We start from the raw sequence: 22,950 nt of genomic DNA, 5'->3' as shown, positions 1-22,950 counted from the left end.
TTGTGATTATTTCCAGGAAGAAAATACACAGGATTTACTTGAACAGAAAAAAACAAAAAACCCACAGAGGGCCCTGAACTGATCTGAGGTTTAGAGAAAGCTTTTATGAGGATCCCGTTGGTTGATTTACGCTTGTCTATATTACAAAGGGGAAAGGGACGGAGCAAGATGAGAATACACACAAGTTGAGGGAGTAAAATTAGATTAATGCTGTGCATATAGTGGTGACAGTAAGTAGCTCAGAAATGACCTGTGACAAAACAATTATCCAGAGAGAGACTATCTAGAAGACCATTGCTAATATTCCTTTAAGAGAGGCTCCAAGAGAGGCTTACAGAGTGACCCACATTCCGGAGATGAGGTACTCTTCAGAAGTGAACGCCTTCCAATATATTTAGACCAGACAACAGCTTTGAAGATTTTACACCCCTGGAGTTGACCCGGAATCAGAATTACCTATGCTCGCTCCCGAAACAAAATGAAGAGTTCTGGAGACGTGTTCTGGACGCACGCAGCCCCTTTGTAGAGCGCTGGACAATCAGCTACAGCGGACAAGGTCAATTTGGGGATGCAAGACCGGAAGACATAAAGGTGGAATGACTGCAAAGTGATGCTGAAATAGAGCATTCTCCTGTAATTTCCTATTCGAGGCAGAGAAGGGTTACTGGAAAGTTTTAGATCAACCAAGCACATGCTCTAAGTGGGTCTCAAGGGCGCTCGAGCAGAAGCCGCGTTACCCAGGAACATGTTAGGAGTGGGGTGCCGGCACATAAAACATGGGGCACCAACATGCTGCGCTGTGTAAGAGAGAGGAGAGAGAGCCCGCATGTGTCAGCTCCGCGGTCAGAGATCACAACAGAAAGGGAGCCGCAGCAGATGAAGCAGCAAATACGTGACTCGAAAAACTGTCCCTCGTTGCAAAAACACAGAGAAAATATCTTGGGGAGATGCTCCAAGGACTGTCAAGAGAACCAGTCTTACCGGGGCTAAGATTACAAGGCATTCAGCACCGATTCTTTAAGTCTGTATCCCTTAAACTTGTATTGAGAAATTATTTGTTTACAGTGTGATGCAAAATGTTATAGGGGGTTTACCAAACCCCGCCTTTTAGAAGTTTACAGTTTCCCATATGCAAGATTTGGTGCCAAGGTAGCTCAACAGAAAGGAAATCAGTACAAGAGAAGATGGAAGGATGGAAGGAAGGAAGGAAGGGAGGGAGGAAGGAAGGGAGGAAGGAAGGAAGGAAGGGAGGGAGGAAGGGAGGGAGGGAGGGAGGGAGGAAGGAAGGAAGGAAGGGAGGAAGGGAGGGAGGGAGGGAGGAAGGGAGGGAGGAAGGAAGGAAGGGAGAGAGGGAGGGAGGAAGGGAGGGAGGGAGGAAGGAAGGGAAATTCTAATGGACTGTGTACAAAGGGAAGGGTTCAGTTTTTTCTCTAGGTCTCTAGCTTCTGAAATCTTAACTTTAGTGAAACATTGTTTTCTTCTTAGTTCCCATCCCCTGTGAACTGTTCACTTGACATTCAAGACAGAATATTTCACACTCCAAGATAAAGACTGTTTGTTTTGTTTTCTTCTAAAAGTCTATTGGGGAGTTTTAATCAAGGAGACTTCACGGGAGTTTTAATATGTATCAAAGTGAGGGGATCCCATTTTAAATAACTATGTAGGGAACCAATCACTGACCCCATAGCGGGAAGGTAGAAAGAAAAGGTTTAAAAATGATGGACGGGAAACACGGCAGAGAGTGAGGGGCTGGACTGCTTTCAAAAGACACAAGAGGAGAAAACAACTGAAGATCACCTGCAAAGAGACTGGCATGCATAAATTATTTAATTATGCAAATACTTAATGTTAAAACCCCTTCAGAACCACAGTATTTTAGACTTGGAAAGGGATTTTAGAAATCTTCCAGTATAACCTCTTCGTTTAATGGCTGAAGACCCCGAGGTCCACGAGAAGTTCAGTATCTTGGCGGAGTGAGACATTATTTAGCGGCAATTATTCTTACCATTTAGAGGCAGGGCTGGAGTTAGAAACTAGGCAGCCTGACTCCCAGTGTATTCACTTTTTTTTTCCAACCTCACATCCCCATTTCACTTCAGATTAATTTACCTGTTAGAGCACACTTAAAAAAAATTGTCACGTGTTTATTCTAGTATATTAGATTAAATGTTTTCTAAAACACATGCAGATACTCTGCTCCAGAACAGTGGTGCACAAACTTGAGCCTGTAGAGGTTACCTGGAGAGCTTGTTAAGGCGGGCCTGCCTGGGCCTCCAGCCTGGAGCATTTACCAAGCCCTAAGGCGATGCTGATGTTGCAGGTTCACATTTTTATCAGCACGTTTCCCAGCACTGGCCCTAGGGGACAGACAGTAGTTACAGTAACCATTCTTGGAAATCTGTATGAGAACAATCAACAACTTGCAATGAGTGAACAACACGGGAAAAAGGACCAGCGCCAGAGTTACTTGGTTAGCTCTAGCCATCGATCAGAGGCGTCATCAAGAGCCTCTTTCCAGGCCGAAGCGTCTTTTACAAACCTTTCTCTCTGCCTACAGCCGCCTCCTGCATGCCACCTGGCACACTCCTCATCCCCAGCCTTGCCTCCTGGTGTCTTTCAGGTTGTCATGGGAGTTCTCTCCCCTATTTTCTCTTCCAACCCCGTATCTGTCACACTGAACTGTGACTGCGGTTGCCGCTTTGAACGCTCACTTCAGCCTCGCCCAGCAACAGGCACAGAAATAACACCTGTTGAATGAATGCTTTTATAAATGAGGATAACTCGAGAGAAAACAAATATAAAGTACATATGATAGAACTAATTCGCTGTGAGTGAAATTCATGGTTCTTAGTTGTATGTTTATTATCTTTTATTTACCTATGTATCCGTCTATCCATCTACTCATCCATTTTCTCCTTAGTAGGCCTATAAATAAAATGAAAACTTCTGTCAAAAAACAATAAGCAGGTGAACATGTGTAAATGTAATTTCACGGGATATCAAACCTTTAATGCAAGTATTCGGAAAGTACCACCCCGAAGTTTAGCACCATTGACGATAATACATTCATTTATTGCTGTACTATCTCCCCTAGAGATGGGATTTTACTGTACCTTCTCCTCTAGTGTCTGAGATTACAATGGGGAAGAAAACCTTTGATAGAACCTGAGGTCCTTCTAAGCACATCCAGCCTTGCAGGAAGTCAGGCACTGAATTTAGTTGATGACGTTCCTGGCAGGACCTAAGCACCTTACAGTATACTCATTTCCATTTTAAGAACTCTGAAAAATTTTGGAATTTTGTCTTGTTATTAAATGTATAATCTCATATTTCTCTGGACTTGTATGGAACACACATAATTCTTTTTCCTATCAGCCCCTCAGATTTCTAGATTGTTATCATGGTCTATCCAGCATATTGCCTTTAGTTAAAAAGGGATAGAAAAAAATGAAACTGTTTTTTGCATTTTTTAATTTAAGAAAATACTTATCAAGTACATTTATTAATTCAAATGCAACTATATATTTACTGTATATATCATCATTCAGATACATGTCTGAATATAATCTCATTCAGAAGGGATATATGGGAATAATAAGCACTCATTAAGAGAACTTTACAAATTGATTTCTGTCTTATCCTATTTCAATTTCCAATTTTACAGGAGCCTTTTGGTCATCGGTAGTATCCTTGCTTCCATTTTTCTCATTTATAGAATTATATCCACATGAACATTAAGAGTATTATCAGAAGAAAATTGAAAGTGGCCATCTGCCATCCAGCCTTAGAACCGTCCTTGATTTTATTTCATGGTGACACTCCCGCCCAGTTCAAGACATAGCTGATAGACCTCCCTTCCACTTGAGGTCTCCATGTCTGTTAAAAAATGAGATACTTGAGTTTATGCAGCTGTTCACGAGCTAATTATCTGCAATCACTTCTGCTTACTTAATAGGCCGTGGTAGGATGTGTGTTTGCTGCTGTGCGGACTTTACACATTAGGTTTTAATGCGCTGATATGGTCAATTGTTGTGCTCACTGCTGCCTGCTAATAGACCATTCCTGAAAGTGAGACCATATCTCAATGGAATTTGCTTGGTTATTTAAATAAGTAATAACTACAAACTCAGATCCTAGATCTAGTGTTTACCATTTTAAGAACACACTTTTCTTTTTTTTTAGTGCGGGTCATTCCTAATGCATTCAAATTATTCAAGTTTGGAGAAAACGAGTTATTAAACTAATGAGTCCATAACCAACTCAGATAGTTAGATTTAACATTTTTTCTGCTCTGTTCAGTTTCCTAAATTGTTTTCTGCCATTGACGGCAAAATAAATTCTTTTTAAATGGAGCTAAACACTCTGAGTATAATAATATAATGAGAAAGATATATGCATATTAAAAGCAGATGAATATTTATTAATATGTAAACCAAGATGCCAAGGTGAGCGATTGGGAGTGATACAGAGATGTGCACACAGACAGTAGGTGGGGAATTGTTGTAATGAGACTGCTCATTTGCTTTGCAGTTTTGCATTTTATGATAGCATTTAGTCCAAAAGCTAGTGCTTACTTTTAAAAATTTACAAGGCTGTTCTTTCGTTGACTATCCATATATTTGTGTTTCTGATGGCTAAAAATGGAGGCATAGTGTCCGATAGATGCTTTAGGCATTTCTCTGTCTTTCCCTTTCTGTTCGTAAGATCTCTTTTTTCCTACCATCACTTTTTCATTTCTTCATCTCTTTTAATTTCCTGTGTTTTCCACTCCTTCACTATTCTTTTATTAGAGAAGCAAACAGGATTTGAATAATAAATAGAAAGTATTTCAAGCCCAAAACCCTTGGCCTTTATTCTGCAACTTCCAAGAACAGTAGAGTTCATCCACTCTCCATGTGTTTGGGGGCCTTGCTCTGCCTTGTCAAGCACTGGATTCACCCCTTTAAAAATAGATTTCAGTGAATGGGACTCTATGCACTGCTGGGGCCCATCACTCTGGGTGAAACTGTGCAACCCCATGACCTGCTTTCCCAGAAACACTATATGCAGTGCTTCCATGTGCTCAAAGCCAGAATCTCTTCTGCAGTCAAAGAAATAGGGAGAGAAGGGGATGCGAGTGACTGTAGTTGATAAAGATTTATACTCGCTGTTGGGATATATGATTTCTATCTAGAAGAATGGATGCCTGGATTCCTATGAACCTATTGCTCTCTCAGTTCTTCATGAAGGAAGGCTTTTCATAGTTCCTTCATGTTTTGTGTTCCTAAGTCTCTGATGTGTCACTGGAAACTTAAAACTGAGTCCACCATCTTCTTCCTACTACCTTCCTTATGAAGTTCCAGGCTCTCTGTTCCCCAAACACGACCACACTTCCTCCCGTCCCCACGCTTTCCTCACACTGCTCCCTTCCATCCCCAGTCCTTCTCTGTCTGGTGAAATCCACACCCTTTTTTAAGGCCACTACCAGTGCTACTTCCTCCCTGAAACCTCCCACGATAACTGCTGTAAGGGTACAAGGAGGAGTAGGAACAATGATAAAAAAATGAACTCTTGTGTTTTGACGGCCAGGGATTGTGCTCAGCCCTTTAAACAGATACAGCACTTTATCCTCAAAACAGCGTTGGAGATGGTATCATCGCCACGTAACAGGTGAGGTACCTAAGACTCAGCACACAGTATCCCAAACCTAATAATATATCATGTTCAAGGTCACAGGGTCAAGGTCAGGGTCAGGGGTGGGGCAGGCTTTGAACTAGCGGTCTGACTCCAGAACTCAATGGTTTTCTAGAATCTAAGTAATTAAACACTATACATACCATCTTGCACAGCATTGGCAGAATAATTCCTTTTTTCATTTGTTCAGAAGGCCCACGGGTTGCATCATTAACCCAGCACAGGTCCCGGTGGTGTGCACTGGCTTGCTTCTCTGCCATGGGCTCCCTAAGGGGAAAGAGTGACTTTTTACTTTTATATCTTGGGAACAAAGAACTGGCCCATCCTAGGAACTCCATTGGTAGCAGCGAAATGGAATGAATTCTTCCTTTACAGATTTTCCCCCTGTATTTTCCTTCATATTCCCTATGATCTAGCCAAACAGTACTCTTTGCTATTCGCCACACAGTCCCCGTGCTCTGAGCTTCTTTGCTGATGCTGCACCTACAGCCTGAAATGCCCTTGCACATATGCAAATCTTCACCAAGGTGAAATTCCAGCTGCTGTCTCTCCTGAGGTCCCTCCAGCTCCTGAATCAGGTGTGGGCTCTCCTTCCACACTCTGCGTATAGAGCTGCTATCCCTTATTATCTCTCTCTCATTTAGGCATTGGCAAGATCTACTTTAAAAATACATATCATTGGGCTTCCCTGGTGGCGCAGTGGTTGAGAGTCCGCCTGCCAATGCAGGGGACACGGGTTCGTGCCCTGGTCCGGGAAGATTCCACATGCCACGGAGTGGCTGGGCCCGTGAGCCATGGCCGCTTGGCCTGCGCGTCCAGAGCCTGTGCTCCGCAACGGGAGAGGCCACAACAGTGAGAGGCCCGTGTACCGCAAAAAAACAAAAACAAAAACAAACAAACAAAAAAAAATGTATCATTGAATTTTTCACATAGTAGGTGCTCAATAGAGATTACTTGAATTAAACACTAAGAAGTGATTTAAACCAGTTGACTTGGTTTCCTACAAAATGAAGAGGTTCAAACTCATGGGCGTTGCAAGGGGTACTCACATTTTTTTTCATCTCTATATGTTATGAGACACAGGGTAGCACTAAGGCAGAGTTATGCTTTCTTTCCTTTCCAGTGAATGCATACCCTTTGATCTGAGTAGTTTGGGCCTGTCCGTGAAGACTTTCATTTAAATTACCAGAAAGATTTAACAGCTTTTAGACACCAAGGAATTTCTTTCTCTTTTATAATAAACCAGTGACACTCTTTTCAATGACATTTAAGTGACTTCATGTTTGAATAGTGGTAACAAGGTTAACAATGTTCAAAAGACTGACATGATATTAAACCTTCATCTATTAGATTCATCAAATGTTTACCAAGTTTCTACTGTGTACAAGGCACAATCTTGGGTAAGAGTCTGTGAAGAACAAAGACGGGTTACATACAACCCCTTAGGTGAACATCAGGAAACGCAGACAGGACAAGTAATACAACACAAGGCAAACACTAGCATAAGCTCCAGAAGAGATATAAGTGCTGGAAAGATATACCAAGAAAAAGGAGGTTAAATTTTTTGGAAACTCATTGGAACATTTGTTCCTTCATCCCACACCCCAACTTGCTAATAATGGTGGTCTAGAATATGCGATGGCAGGTACCTTTAGAAAGTACATGAAAATAACGGATTTTTAGAAAGAATTTTAATAGAAATTAAGTAAATAAAAGCAATGGAAAGTAATGGAGATTTCAAATAAATTTATAGAAATTTTAACATGACAAATTTTAGAGAAAAAAGAATAACCACGATCTTATTATCATCCGACAATTATTTTCGTTTGTGTATGTTAGATATCTGTACATATCAACAACATACAATTCTGGGTACAGCCAATTTTCTTTAATACATGGAGAGGGGAGAAGCTTATTCAGAGCATGCAAACGTCATTCAAACCACAGCCTGCGTGACACATATCTCTGACTTAACGTACAGCAAGTCAGCTTTCTTAAAGTATAAAATGAGAAATAACAGTAATAGATGTCACAGGGCAGTCAAGAGGATTAAATGAAAGAATCTAGGGAAACTGACAGCAGCTGTCACCAAATAAGGGCTCAGAAACAGTGGCTCTTAAAATCACCTTCCTCATTTTTACCCCCTCTCATTGTTTTCCCTCAATCATGAAAAGCCTTTATATTCATATGATATGGTTTGAAGTACCAAGAAATAGGCAGACAAACTCCAGAGAGATGAATACCAGCAGACCACACAGCAGCTTCCAAAGGTTCAGACAATGATGAACAGATGCAGCTCTGAAGGCTGCCAGCCTGGTCCTGGTTCTGCTTCTGTGGGAACCAATGTGGTTGATGCGGAAGATAACAATACCAGTTGCCTCCGCCCGGTGGCATAAGGAGACACAGGCACAGTGGCTTCTGCCCACACCCCTCTGCAGAAGATATCCTAGAAGAACCAGGCAGCCCAGGGACAGTACCAGAGGGCTTGATGAGGACCCACAGCAAAACCAGAAAAAAGCAGACCCGAACTGGATTGCAAAGGCTCTGAAAACGAAGCTGTCACTGGAAATAAAGCCCACAATGTAAGTCAGAGCCTACACACTTAGCTAATCTGGATGACTGCATGCTAAAATATAATATTTACATAGGACCTAGAGCCTCCTAACATAATAACAAACATCCCGGATACAATCAAAATATCACCTGTCCTGCCCCAAACTGAAAAAAACACATCTGAAGGAGAAAAGACACTCAACTGATGAAGATACTGAGATAAATCAGATATGAGAATTATCCGATAAGGATTTTAAAGCCGACATCATAAAAGTGCTTCTGGAACCAATTATAAATTATCTTGAAACCCATGGAAAAAAATGGAAAATCTCACTAAAGAAATAGAAATTATTAAAAAAGGACCAGGTGGAAGTTGTATGAAAAATACAATTATTGAAATAAAAAATCAGCTGGATGATCTCAGTAGTAGAGTGACGATGACAAACAACAGAGTCAGTGAACCTGAAGACAGATCAATAAAATGTACTCAGTTTGAATGAGAGTGGGAAAAATAGACAGGGAAAAATAAATAGAGCCCAGAAATCTGTGGGATAATAATGATCTAATGATCTAATATTTGTATCACTGGAATCTCAGAGAGGAGGAAGCGTGTGGAACTAAAAAAGTACTCAAAGAAATAGTGGTTGAAAACTTCCCAAGTCTGGTAATAGATATCACATATAGACACTCAACTTTTTACAATTAGAGTTAATATAGAACCACTTCACACAAAATGTAGAAAACTTGCAATTGTATAGCTCCTTTGACCTCTTTATGCTACAGTTCTCACATCTACATGCATTATAAATCTCACAAGACTATGTTATAACTTTTTTTTGCTTTGTACAGTCCCATGTATTATAATGAAACTAAGAGGCAAAAATAATATTTTATATTTATTTAGATATTTGCCATTTAAGAGTTTCTGTATTGCTTCTTGAAGATTTGAATTTCCATTTGGTATCATCTCCATTTAGCATTTACTTCCGTGAGCATGGTTATAATGGCTGCTTTAAGATCCTTGGTAGATTCCAACATCGTGGTCATCTTGGAGCTGGTCTTGGGTGTTAGTCTTTTCTCTGAAGCTGGGTCACATTACTCGGGATCTTCTTATGTTGCATAATTCCCGAGGGAACCCTGAACATGTGAGTATGATGTGGTGGAGACTCTGGATTTGGTATATTCCTCTGGACAGGAATATGATCCTGTCTAGAGGAACGTTGATCCTTTTGTTTTAGGGCAAGTGGGTTCAAAGTGCAAATTCTCTTGGTTCAGTTCTTTTATCTATCCAGTTCTTTTAGCTGCTCTGTGTTGTCTGCCCCACGCCAGTGTGTGTGGTCCAGGGGTCATTCAAGGTCATGGGCAGTTTAGATGCAGAACTTGGGCCCCCCATCTTGGAATCTCTTCTGAGATTTCCCTCTTCCTGGTGGCTGTGGTTGGCCAGACTGTCTGCTGGCTCTTCAGCCCAGAAAGACTCTGGGTTGAAACCGACTTTGTGCTGCCCTCAGGATAAAAAACCTGGGAAATTGCCTCCAGGTAATTCTTCCACATTTTACACACCTCCAGAATCTGCCTGCTTTTGTTCACTCTCCATTATTGTTTTTTTGTCCAGAATCTGAAGCTGGGTTCAGTTGGAGCTTACTCCACGATGGAAGCAGAAACCTCCTTAAGATTTTGATGGGAAGTTTCCTTAAAACTCAAAATTATGTTTGGAAGAATGACATTTTTTAAACATTCATTCTTTCCAGTCAAGATCCTGCTTTGTCTATCCATCTGATTCTTTGATGTTTGTCAGTAAAATTTTCTTTGTTTCTTAGTAGATAAGTCTCTAAACTTATATTGAAATCTATTGTGTTTCACTTGCCTATATTTCTTTGTAATTAATTTGCTAATTTTTGGAGACTGGAATTTATGGAAGCTTGATTTGCAGTAGGCCTTTTCCCTTGTTGTACAATTAATTTGTAGTTGTCTTCTGAATACACACTATGTGTACTTCACATCATGTCACTAAGACCATCAATGGTCCAGTCTCATTCCTGGTTTGCTCTGTAGTTATTACCCTGTTGAGCAATTTAGGTGAAGATCACTGATCTTAGGTTGGTTCTAATTGTGTCTCTTCAGTGTAGAGTTCAAACACAGGACGATGAAATATGCTCTGTCCCTGCTGGTAATTTCGTATGCTGTTAACTTCTAGAGCTCTGCATGAGTCATTTAGTTTTAGAAGGGGGAAGGGTTCCAGCCATCTTCCATGCTGTCCTTTTTTTTTTTTTTTAAATAGATTGAACCAGCTCTGAGTGGAATTTTCCACCAACATGCAGAAATGCATTGATTAATGTTTTTCTTTTCTTTGGGGAAATAATAATACCTGAACTAAATTTTTTAAAAAAGGAGAGGAGTTAAAACTAGAAATAAAAAAATAATATCACATTAAGCTTTTGAAATGAACTTACTTTTAAAAATTAATTAATAGGTATTAAAATCAAGATCAAAAACGTTTAAACCAACTTCTCTTTCAAAGATATAGAGATGACTTCTTTTCTTAAATGTTACTTTTATATTCTGAATCCCCACAGCTTTTCACAAAAATGCATTTGAAGTTATACAAGTGTTTGGCATATCTCTAGCATCTAGAGGAACTTGATGTTTTTATTTATTTGTTTGTTTATTTAATTTATTATTTTTGGCTGCGTTGGGTCTTTGTTGCTGCGCGTGGGCTTTCTCTAGTTGCGGCGAGCGGGGGCTATTCTTCATTGCGGTGCGCGGGCTTCTCATTGCGGTGGCTTCTCTTGTTGCGGAGCACAGGCTCTAGGTGTGCAGGCTTCGGTAGTTGTGGTGCGTGAGCTCAGTAGTTGTGGCTCGTGGGCTCTAGAGAGCAGGCTCAGTAGTTGTGGCACATGGGCTTAGTTGCTCTGTGGCATGTGAGATCTTCCTGGACCAGGGCTCGAACCTGTGTCCCCTGCATTGGCAGGCAGATTCTTAACCACTGTGCCACCAGGGAAGCCCTAGAGGAACTTGATGTTTGTTGAATAGAAAAAAAGAAGAAAATATGATTTTCTATAACGAAGATCCCATTTCTTACATTTCATTTAAGAAAACAAGAAGTTCCTTTAATCATATGTTATGAATAGTGGTGATACCTGAGAAATTATTCAGTTCAGACAGAATACCTTATTATTTTATTGTACTGCATACTCTACTCCTAAAAAAAAATCACTGCTTCCCCAAAGAAGATACAAGAGACTAAGAGCATACTAAGAATACTTTATTGTCATAACTAAATGCATTAAATATACATTCTAAATGGAATATATTGTATATTTGATAAAACACATATAGCATTCATCAAGGCAAAAAAAAACACTGAATGAAAAGATGGCACACAAATAAAAGGAAGAGTTCTCAAATACTGCAATAACTTCAGCATCCTGGAATAATGTTTATTCCTGGCCCATTTTCTGCCCATTGGAAAAAACTGCACTGTTTTTCCTTCCCAAGAGGGCACACAAAAAAATTCTTTCCATTATTAGGTCCAATCTTCAACACTGTTCTCATGATGGAGCGTTTGCCATGGTTGCAGAATGGGAAGGACAAATCTGCCCACTGGGGGGGAAAAACAGATTGTGAAGTTTAGATGGAAGGTAGAATGACAGACAGGCTCAGCCTCGACGCATTTGATTAGTACTGTACTGTCTTCACTGCTGTTCCTATTAATTTGACATTGTAAGATACACGTAAGTCATTAGTCGTTGCCCCTAAAAAACCTTATATCCTATAAGAAGCATCTCTAACAAATTCGCTTGAATCACACAGAAAATTGTCATAATTCTGAGTTTCCCTCTGTCCAAAGGCATATTTACAGAAGTTCCTTCACTTTATTGAAAATCTCTCTGTAAAGCAAATCACCAGTGTTCCTGATATAGCTGTTTAAGCTATTAAGGTCAAAGATTTGTTATGATTTTAATATTAACCTTCCTTAGTCTCCTAGGAAAAGAAAGCATCCAATACAGAATTACCAGGACTAAGTCACGCAAATTCCATTGTATTATTCTTATCCTTATTAATTTTGGCCTCAAGAGAGCTACCCAGAAGGCTATGATATTGTTAATATTGCTAATAATATTTTCTCCATTACATCTATACAAGCTTTGAGGGGAGGAGATCAGGAAGTTGAGTAGGACGGAGCCACATCTCGGGCAGGGGTTATGCTCTAAGATCATGATCAAATTTTCCCTGGGGAATTCCTTAGGAAGGTATCACACTGAAGACAGATCATTTCTCTCTCAGCAAGCCCAACCAGAAAACTTTGCTCCAGTGCCGAAACAGATCCATACTTTCTTTTTCTAGTTAGGCACCAGATGAAGCAGCTGGGAAAAATATGTATCTTTAAACCTTAGGATCACAGTCAGAAGTGAGAGGCTCTCGTTCTGTGGAAGGCAGAAAGCCTGACCAAAAGCGCCCAGATTCCTGTCTTGTATCTCACACTCATTTGCAGTGGCAAACTCATAGATCGAAAGGTTGGGGAATCACCTACGTCTAAACTGTTATTGTGCCGTCACTTGTTTTGGTTAAGCCTGTGTGGTAGGATTTGCTCCGTTTACTGTAAATCCAGGGCATGTAAGTTATTTCCCTGGGTTCTTCTATCCAGTGCATAAAACAAAGGTTTGGATGTCACACTGAAGTCAGGAAGAGCAAATATCTATCTTGGATTATCAGTCACCTGGTGACTCAATACCTCTCTCTTTGTAAGCCAAGGGGGTTACAAGTATGATATACTCTAATAATGGAATAGCTGTCATTTGATTAATTTTTCTTTTGGGGATGAACCTCTTTGAATTTTCAGTTATTCAACATTCAGGTTTTAGACTAAACGTCAGTCAGCAGGGCTTTTAAATTTAAAGGTAAAACCAGAAACGGACTGCTATTTGTTACATTTTAATAACTGAAGTATTCAAGGACACTATCATTAAGCTTGATAGGTCGTACACGTACTTCAAAAAATCCACATTGTGCTTCTCTCGGTAGAGGACAAGCATAAAAGTGCCTGCCCTTGTTTTCTCCATCCTTCCTCACCACTTGGAGAACGCAGGGGCGGTCATGTTTACTGCAGCGGGGACTGCAGGCATTTAATGAACGAGGACCACCTGGCGTGTTACTCTGACGCTCCCTGTAATGACAAGTTACACAATAACTGCAGCATGATCGTGCTAAAAGGGGTCATTCACACCACCTCACCCCGCATCGGAATCCTGCCTGTACAAAGAGACAGTACCAGAAAGCGACCACCGTCAACTTCCCGCAATTACTGGGTTGGCCAAAACGTTCGTTCGCTTTTAAGTAAAAATAAAAGACACCTTTCATTTTCACCAAGAATTTTATTGAACAATGTATTCACTAACTGAACGATCTTTTTGGCCAACCCAATACATACACTCCTACATCTTTTTTTTTTAATAGTTTTTTTAAAATTAATTAATTTATTTTTGGCTGTGTTGGGTTTTTGTTTCTGTGCGAGGGCTTTCTCTAGTTACGGCAAGCGGGGGCCACTCTTCATCGCGGTGCGCAGGCCTCTCACTATCACGGCCTCTCTTGTTGTGTAGCACAGGCTCCAGATGTGCAGGCTCAGTAGTTGTGGCTCACGGGCCCAGTTGCTCCGCGGCATGTGGGATCTTCCCAGACCAGGGCTCGAACCCGTGTCTCCTGCATTGGCAGGCAGATTCTCAATCAGAGGTTGGTTCCCTTTTCCTTGCTTCCTAAACCACATTCTTCCCATACTTGTTCCTATAATGATGCCTTGAGGTGTCATATCTAATCAAAATGTTCAGAGTGTGAGATATTTTTTCCAGTTTTATTGACATAGAATTGACATACAAGGGATCTTTTATTTGTGGTGAAATTGGTTTACACTCGTTTATAAAATAGATGCTTAAATATATGTCTTTAAAGGGATGGACTCAAACTTCCTGAAGCTCCTGAAGCTGCTTGGGCAGCAGGCGTGTGCAAGATGAAAGCAGCTGTGGGCACTGCTAAGGACACTGTTATCATTAAATATTTCTCCAGCAGCTATTTTGTTGGTAGCATTTTCAGGGTAGGGAATAGTGGCTTATATTTTAGCGTCATGGGGGATGCTAACCAGAAATAGGGAGGGTGAGGGGCAACAGACTTCTCTTTTCCAAACCCCCTTCACTTCAACAGCCCCTCTCCCCAAAAGGGGCAATATTAAAATGTTAACTTCAAGAGAAGCTGAACATCTGGGTGGTTGTAGAGAAGTTGAGTGATTTCAAAATTGAAGCAAGTGGGTCATAAACAGTGCTTAAAAAAAACTTAGAGGAGGAACACAGAAGGTTAAGAATCTTAAAGGAAAGAAAGAAACTGGTGCTTTCATAAAAAAAAAAAAGTACACACATGCGAACAGTTTTATATATTGGAAGGCTGTCTGAGGTAACAATTAGTTAAACATTTTCAAACCCACTTGCTTCAACCTAGAAATCTCCAGAGTTTCGCAAATCCAGGGAGATGTTTAGATTTTCCTACTAGTAAAGCTTTCCTGGAGAGGAGCACGGTGGAAGTCAGGATTAAGGTAGAAAGGAAAGATCCCAGTGTTTCCTATAGCTTCCTCATTTCTGTCTTCAATTCTGTTTCTTCCTTGGTATAAAGTTAAAGGAGAAAATAGCCACATGCTATCTTATCCCGGCCCTTCGAGTGGGGTCCATCTGACCAGAAGCATCAGCATCACCTGGCAGCTCCTTACAAGTACAGAATTATCCTCCCCTACTCCAGATCGCTGGCAGAATCAGAATCTGCATGTTAACAGGACTCCCAGGTGATTCATACACACATTAAGTACTGAAGCACTGAGTTAATGTAACCAAGACACTGATGCCATCTGTGAACACATCAGCTCTAAAGATGTACAGGGAATCTTAATTTTATGATAGCAAACATTACCCAGGGTAATTAAATGTTCTGATTAATTGAGGACATCTTGGTTCCTCTTTGTTTCAATCATTACTTTAAAAACTTTTGAAAATGTAGCAGAGCATTTTCTTGAGTAAACTTAGCATATGGGATAGCTTAACTTATTTTGATAACTAGGACCATCATTTTGAATACTAATACTGGATTATAAACGGTCAATATAATAGATCAGGGTTGGAAAATCTTTTGCAGAAGGGACATACGTTTAGGCTTGTGGGCCTTATGGTCTCTGTTGCAAAATACTCAAATCTGCTGTTTTAGCATGAAAAGCAGCCAGAGGGAATATGTAAACCAATGGGAATGGGATGTGTCCCAATAAAACTTTATTTATAAAAACAGGGGGAGGGCTGACTTTGGCCCTTCTGGCTGTAGTTTGCTGAGGTAGAGGTCGTCATTAGAACCAAGAGTAGTGCTTAATGTATAATAGGTTCTTAATAAATACTTATTAATAAATAAACACTGAACATGTTCAATAAGCATTGTTCAAGTAACACTGAACAGAGATCAGATAAAAACTATTATCAAGAAGGAAGACATTACCAAGCACAGGTTTGTAATTTTTAAAATGGGTATTTTTTCAGTGATCAATTTATCATGGCTTAACTTATTTTACAGATAGGGTGATTCATTATAATAAAAACACTGAACTGATCAGGCTCACTGAATGTAGATTTTGTAGCTCAGCAGTATTTCAAGGATCGTAACAAACAAACAGAGGTTAAATGACTCATCCTGGATGGTCCCAGGTGGTTCTGACATCCTTGGGGACTGAAAACACCAAAAGGTGAACCAGAAGCATGAACGAGAGGTGAATGCTTCACTGGTGATTAGAGGTAGAATCTGGCAACCCTGATGGCGGCAGACCCGAGAAAACGTTAGTGATTTTCATTTCACTCATTTCACTCATCTACGTGAGCCTTTGCATCAGCTCAGGAAAAGCTTCAACCCAAAACACGTTATGCTTCTTTGAAGTGGTTATCACTGTGTTTTGTTCTGCGTTTACAATAGTTGGATCAAAGACTTAAAAACTGTCTAACAGTCATTCTTAACTGCTTAAAAATTGGTTCAACGATCTAATTTATAATCCAGTAGCTGGATAAAATTCAAGTCTATCTAAAGACCAATCTGAAAATATGCCCCATCAACATGGCATGTATCACGTGGTGATGAGAGCAGTAATTAAGAGAACAAAAGGCAAATTAATTACCATACAATTATTAAAGAAACAATGAACTGGCTATAAATTCTCTGAGTGGACCACCTGCTTTAATCCTATTATGTTGTGAGCTTCTGCTCGGCATCTTGTCCACAAGATGAACACTGTAGCTGCCAGACAAGGAGAAAAATGAAATAAATGACAGTAATTTGCAATTTATTCCTTGTAAAGTAGCTGGGTGCAGAAGGGCTGCTGGGTGAATGTATTTCATCACTTGACATTTATTCTGCTAGTTGATGTTGATTGATTTTGGAGTCTCATTCCTGGGGTTCTTATATTCAACACATACGCACGCTGCAGTGTTTCTAAGTAAAGCTGTGTGCTGTGATTAATCATATGACCCTATTACTAATGGCTTATGAAGAAATCTTTAAAACTTAAGGTTACATTAATGTTTTTTTAAATCCATAATTCATTAGTTAAATTGTCTGAGATTTTCTACAAAGCACTAAGGAAATAAAAATATGCCAAGATACTTCATTTGAGTACAACAAAAGCCACAATATTTTTAAATGATCACATCTGCTTCTTTCCACTTAGGCTACACAACAGAAAAGACTGTTCAAAGATGATTTTCCTACAGCATAGCCTCCCAACTCAGACACTCTTAACTAGCTCCTTCATGAACTTCCGTCATGACACATTAATTAGTGTTCAGTGAAAAGGTGGCGTACTGATCAAGTCAGTTAAAAGTTTGCCCGCCATAGCCTAACTCAAATGTCTATATTTTTTGAGTATTATGGACAAAAGTCAAACCAGTTATTATACATGATTATGAACAACAACAACAACAAAAAATCAGCCAAGGATAAACGATCAAGATTAACTGATGGTAAAATTAGAGTCAGTACAAGAAACTCGAGATTAAAGCACCTATTGACCAAAAAACATCTCAGAATTCTGTTATTAAAGGATTCCCAGAGGTTGGTCTAGGTTTGTGCAATGGTGGTCCTTCAACTCACTGCCCAAAGAATCTTTCCATCAGCAAAGACATAGCTCATCAGATGAAAAGCTGGAGATCAGAACGCCCCTGAGATTACTTTAGATCCCATCCACAGCAACTCTTCCTCTCCTCAGCCCCCACTGGCAAGAAAAGGCACAGGGGAAGAAAACTCACCTTCACTCTGTTTAAAATACTCTTCCCTGGGCTTCCCTGATGGCGCAGTGGTTGAGAGTCCGCCTGCCGATGCAGGGGACGCGGGTTCGTGCCCCGGTCTGGGAAGATACCACATGCCTCGGAGCGGCTGGGCCCGTGAGCCGTGGCCTCTGAGCCTGCGCGTCCGGAGCCTGTGGTCCGCAACGGGAGAGGCCACAACAGTGAGAGGCCCGCGTACCACAAAAAAAAAAAAAAAAAATACTCTTCCCTTCATTTAAAGGTGCTGGATATACAGTGTCCGCTTTCTGAAGGAAAAGAAAATTGTGGAGAGATCTCTCTCCCTGAGGAGGTATAATATCAGGTGTGAGAGGAGCCCCAGATAAAGAAATTAAACAAGGGTGGGGAAGAACATTTCCAGGATCTGCCAATAATCATTAAGGCACAAGGATGACATTGTTTATTAAAATGTCTCTGTCTCTGGTGACAGCAACTGGGGGGTCTTCTCCTGAACATGTAGCTGGTAGTCTCATAAAACATATCTGATCTGGTAGGGTTCATTAACTGGAATTACAACTTTTTAATTTCAGGTTCAAAAGTAGTACTCACGCTCTTTGAGCCTTTTTGGTTGAAACAAATACCACACTCCCTGCCCCCTGGCTGTTTGAAATACAGTCACTTTCTTTGGCAGAAATGTCACTAAAAATATCTCAGATCCCTCGCTTTAGAACAGAAGACATTTACTAAGTGTTATGAATGACAGTTTCCCTTCTAGAAGAACTATCTTTCATCGGAAGAAAAGCTTAAACAAAACTGCTAACAGTGGAGACTGCTAACCGGTAAGATTATGGGGGATTTAATCATTATTCTTTATACTTTCCAATATTTTCCAAACACTCTGTATTAAGCATGTATATGGTTACAGCCAGAAAAAAGCAAAACACAATTTTCTACAGATGGAGGAAATTCTGTTTTTCATTCCCTTCCCTTCTCTAATATTATAAGCTAGAGGAGGCAAGGGAGGCAAATTACTGTAATAGTCTTTCAGGTTTTGACTGACATTTCCAAGATCAATTTAGCTTCCTCAGCAATGGATGATCTTTCTGCATTCTTAAAACTTACGCAAATACCTTAAAGAGCAAGGTTAGAAGCATCATACCTGTTAGAAAATCCAGGGTTGCCACTTTTGAGATCCCGTGATGAGCAGTGGGTTGTTTTTAATCTTTTATATGCTGGACTAAATAATTTAGAGGGAGAGCAGACCATAGATGATATGTTTACTTTGTTAGATGGTTGAGTTCTATAGTTTGTTCTCTCCTTGGAGGGGTGCACTGTATCACTAAAGCAAACGTTAGTAGGAGGGTTTGGAAATTCCCCATCTAGTGTCTGGTTTTGGCTTTCTTCTCTTTCCAAAGCACTGGATTTATTGCTGAAATCCGTCAAAACAAGGGTTGTAGTTCCAAATGCAGTTTTCCTGTTGATCTTCACTTCCGTCCTTGGTTTTCCAAAGCTATTACAAGGGTATTTCACTAAACTGTTAAAGGCGATAGGATTCTCTTCATTCTTGGGTACCGAATCTGGAAGGAGAGACCAGTAATTCTGCATTATTCCTATAAATACACTGACTGTTTGAAACATCTTTTCATTTGATTAAAACATTTAGTTCATTTATTACAGTGACCTCATGTATAGAACTAATAATACAAAGTTAGCTTGAGCAATTCAGAGTTAACCACCTTTAGATTAGGAAATAAAGTACCATATGAAGTGCAAAATTTCCAGGGACTCAGAGATGGGTTTAATAAAGATTTCTACTTGTTATGCTTTATGTTATGTTTAAGCATTTAAAGGTTACTGAGCTATCAATTTTGTTGCTATTAGACCAAATATTAAAGCAGTGTAAATAAGAGGTGACACCCCACAAAGCTTTCGATCAGCAGTTAGAGCCTATATCTAGATTATCAGGAATGTTTCTGTGAATGACAAGACAAAGTGAAAGGCCTATTAAAATTAAGTAAAGATGAATTACAAAGACTTACATTTATTAAATATGTTTCAAAAAAGCATCTTAGGATCTTGGAATCTGTAATTTATTCTAAAGTGCAGTTATCTGCCTTTCATATTCAGAAAAAAATAACAAGAAAATAATTAAGATGTGTAAAGGCATTTCAGAATGTCAGAATAAATGTGGAAACCTAAGACTGGGGTTTTCTGAGGGCTCTCTGTTGAACGATACTGCAGAGGGAGGGACAGAAATAGGAGACACAGTCCCTTCTGCTACTAGCAAAGGTGTATATGGGGTGATGCCTGCATTTCTGGCCCAGCGAACACAACACAACATGACAGCTCACACGATGGGGGGTCCAGAAGAATGAACTTTCTCCCCTAATTGAAGAAAGAAAGAACACTTTGAGAACACAGAAGAAGCTGCATCAGGGAGATGGCTCTTAATCACAGGTTTCCTCTGAGCTTCTACATCCTCTGCACGCACGAAATTGTGAGCTACGATGAGTTATTCTGAAGGATTTCAATGAAATCAGTACAATTGTCTGAGTAAAGATTTTAATAACAAGGGGTAGGAGGCTAAAGAAGAGGAAAAACTCAGCATTTTCCTATTCCACCTGCAATGATATTCTTACAGAAATCCTCCCTTTCAATTTATGAAACACTTGGACTGAATAACAAACTCAAAAGTTGCTGAAATCTGCATAAAACAAAGCTTTATTGAATAATTCATTAGAAACAGTAGAGAACAGATGTGATCATCTCAGTTTTTTGAGATACAACGGCACATACTCTTTTAGCACAAGCGTGTTTCCCCCCCGTTAAAAAAAAAGTGCTCAACAGAATGTCAGCATCGTTTACATGCAAAGGCTGGCAATTCCTTTAAACCTTTCAGAAAGAGAGCATTTTACTTCGTTATGAAATATCAAGACGGAACAAGACATGTACCTGACTTTGTATAATTAACCCTCTTTGAAATGGAAGGCACTCAGAATCAAAATTCAGTCTTACCCGTAGGCCTTGAAGTCAGGCAAGCATCACATGCTTCAGAAGACGGCTTATTTATTAGCGTACAGACCTCACATGTCCACTGCTCTTCAGACTTCCGGGCCACAGAGTCCATAAGATGACCCCCTCTGCTGGATGGCCAACTGACTGTAGTATTTCTAGCTGGCAGCCTGCTACAAGAGAACTTCTAAAGTTAATCCTTAACACTTTCGTTATTGTCTTGTTCTTATACATTCTGGATATCTTAGAAACAATTACAGAACCATTAATACCCAAATGCTACATGTTTACTATTGCTTATAAGTTCTCTCTCTCTCGGAATAAAATGTTTTTACTTGGGCCCTGCTGATTGCTTTTAAAGACAGAAATAACAAAAGTTTTAGAGTCAAAGAGTTGTGTGTGTGTGTGTGTGTGTGTGTGTGTGTGTGTTTTAAACTAACTAAAAACTAAAATATCTTTATTCAAATTAGGGAGGAAATGAGTCATGTAGAAATTAGAGCACTGAATGTAAGGTGGGAAAAGTTTTACATTTACTTCGTGTGCCACTGGAATTTCTCAATATCTGCTGGGCACTAAATCAACTGATCTATAATCTGTAACGATGGGATTCCTAAATGACTCCGTACTGTTACAGGAAATGCCTTTCTAAAGCTCTGATACAGTCCTGCTCTTTAGCACATGGCTCTGGGGCTACAGAGCACCTCACGCGGTTTAGCAGCCAATGCAGTGTCATGGATTCCTTTCATGATTCCAAACATTAATACTGAAAAAAAGTTCTTTCAGTAAAGGCTTTGTACCTTACATTTCAGAACATGAGTTCTTTGACTTTCAAAGGTAGCCTTGTCTTTTGTAACATTTTGCTCCTACGCATAATTATAACAGGTTTAAAATTCAGACTTGTCTGGTAAAATCATAAATAGCATAAGAAAATCTGAAAGTAAGACACATCTCATTATGGTTATTTTTATCTTTACTTACGTTGACTTTTAATGCCATTCAATATTTATCCCTGTAGATCAACTATACTTTAATAAAATAAATCTTTAAAAATACTTCTTATTCCTATGGAACACCAGACCTTCTACAGAATTTACTTCACCTAATCCCTGCCCTCTACTAACTTACTCTGAGGCAGCATCATACATTTATTCATAATTAAGTAAACACAATTTAAATAACCTTCAGATTTTCAATGTGCTCCAACTTTTAACCATTTTCATCTTCTATCCTATAAATTCCATTAACCATGAGGGGATATTTATTGTTACATAAAGAAGCTCTGGAAGCATTCTCTCCTTACTGCTCCGTTTCTTAATCGCCTACTAATAAATTCTTTCCAATCTCCAGTTGGACGTGTAACAGGAATTCCAACCTTAACCCGTCTGTAGTGGGCTGAATGATGGCTTCCTAAAGACAGTAGGTCACAAAAGCAGGAACCTGTAACTGTTACTTTATGAAGAGGATCTTTGCAGATGTAATTAAGGATCTTGACATGGCGAGATGATTCTGGATTATCAGGGTGATCTCTGAATGCAAACACAAGTATCCTTATGAGAGAGAGGCAGAGGGAGATATGATACACACAGAAGGGGAGAAGGTAACGTGACCACACAGGTAGAGACGTGAGGAGTCGTGTAGCCACAAATGAACACTGCCAGCCACCGGAAGCTTGAAAAGGCACGGAATGGATTCTCCCCTAGAGCCTCCAGGAGCACAGACCGGCCCACAGCTTGACTTTGGCCCGATGAAACCGATGCTGGGCTTCTGGCATCCAGAACCGTGAGAGAAGAAATTTCTGTTGCTTTAAGCTGTCAGGTTAGTGGCAACTTGTTATGGCAGCCATGGGAAACTAGTACAAATAAGTCAGGACCTCCTGCCCCCATCCGCAACTCTGCTAGTTTGTCACATCTCAGCAAATGGCATCACCATCACTCAGCTGATCAGGCCAGAAACCTGTGAGCCGTCCTTAACCCTTCTTACCCTCATAACTGGTCCACCAGCAAGTCCTGCAGGCTCTGCTGCAGAGGCAAATCTACTAGAAGCTCACGAAGCCTCCACGGCTTGCTGTGCTGTCTGTCCTCTGTGGATCGGAGTGGCAGGGGGCAGAGTGGGGGCAGTCACTCCAGCTGCACGGGCGCTGAGGACACTGTCGCTGGTGTCAGTCCTGGGGCTCTCTCTGGGCAAGGCCCACGTGCTGCCAGCACCAGCTCATACCTGCTCGGTGCCCGGGGACGGTGTGCCGGCCTGGCACAGGGAGCAGGTGCACTGTCTATACTTCCAGGACAAGCGATTCTGCTCCATTCCTCTTAGGGGACGTCATGACCTGGGCTGCGAGTGCACTCAACACAGGCGCCACCCACCACTGACCCACAGACAGCCTGGTAGAGGCGCAGGGCAGAGACAGCTGAGGGAGAGAGACCCAAAGGCT

At 40.4% G+C, this 22,950-nt stretch overlaps 1 protein-coding gene across 1 annotated transcript in view; it reads right to left on the bottom strand.

Moving 5' to 3' along the window:
• Window positions 1-11,643: 11,643 nt before the first annotated feature.
• Window positions 11,644-22,950, bottom strand: part of NEIL3 (nei like DNA glycosylase 3) — a 39,158-nt gene continuing 27,851 nt past the window's right edge. The window contains exons 7-10 of the mRNA XM_060001130.1: window positions 20,526-20,695; window positions 18,670-19,087; window positions 13,216-13,390; window positions 11,644-11,826 (exon numbers count right to left, since the gene is read on the bottom strand). Of these exons, the coding sequence (XP_059857113.1) occupies window positions 11,644-11,826; window positions 13,216-13,390; window positions 18,670-19,087; window positions 20,526-20,695 (946 nt within the window). The remainder of the gene's footprint in view (window positions 11,827-13,215; window positions 13,391-18,669; window positions 19,088-20,525; window positions 20,696-22,950) is intronic.

Source organism: Delphinus delphis, chromosome 21, assembly GCF_949987515.2.
Source record: "Delphinus delphis chromosome 21, mDelDel1.2, whole genome shotgun sequence".
NCBI classification, from domain to species: domain Eukaryota; kingdom Metazoa; phylum Chordata; class Mammalia; order Artiodactyla; family Delphinidae; genus Delphinus; species Delphinus delphis.
Note: the sequence above shows the minus strand (reverse complement) of the source record. Positions and strands in the feature narration are given on the sequence as shown.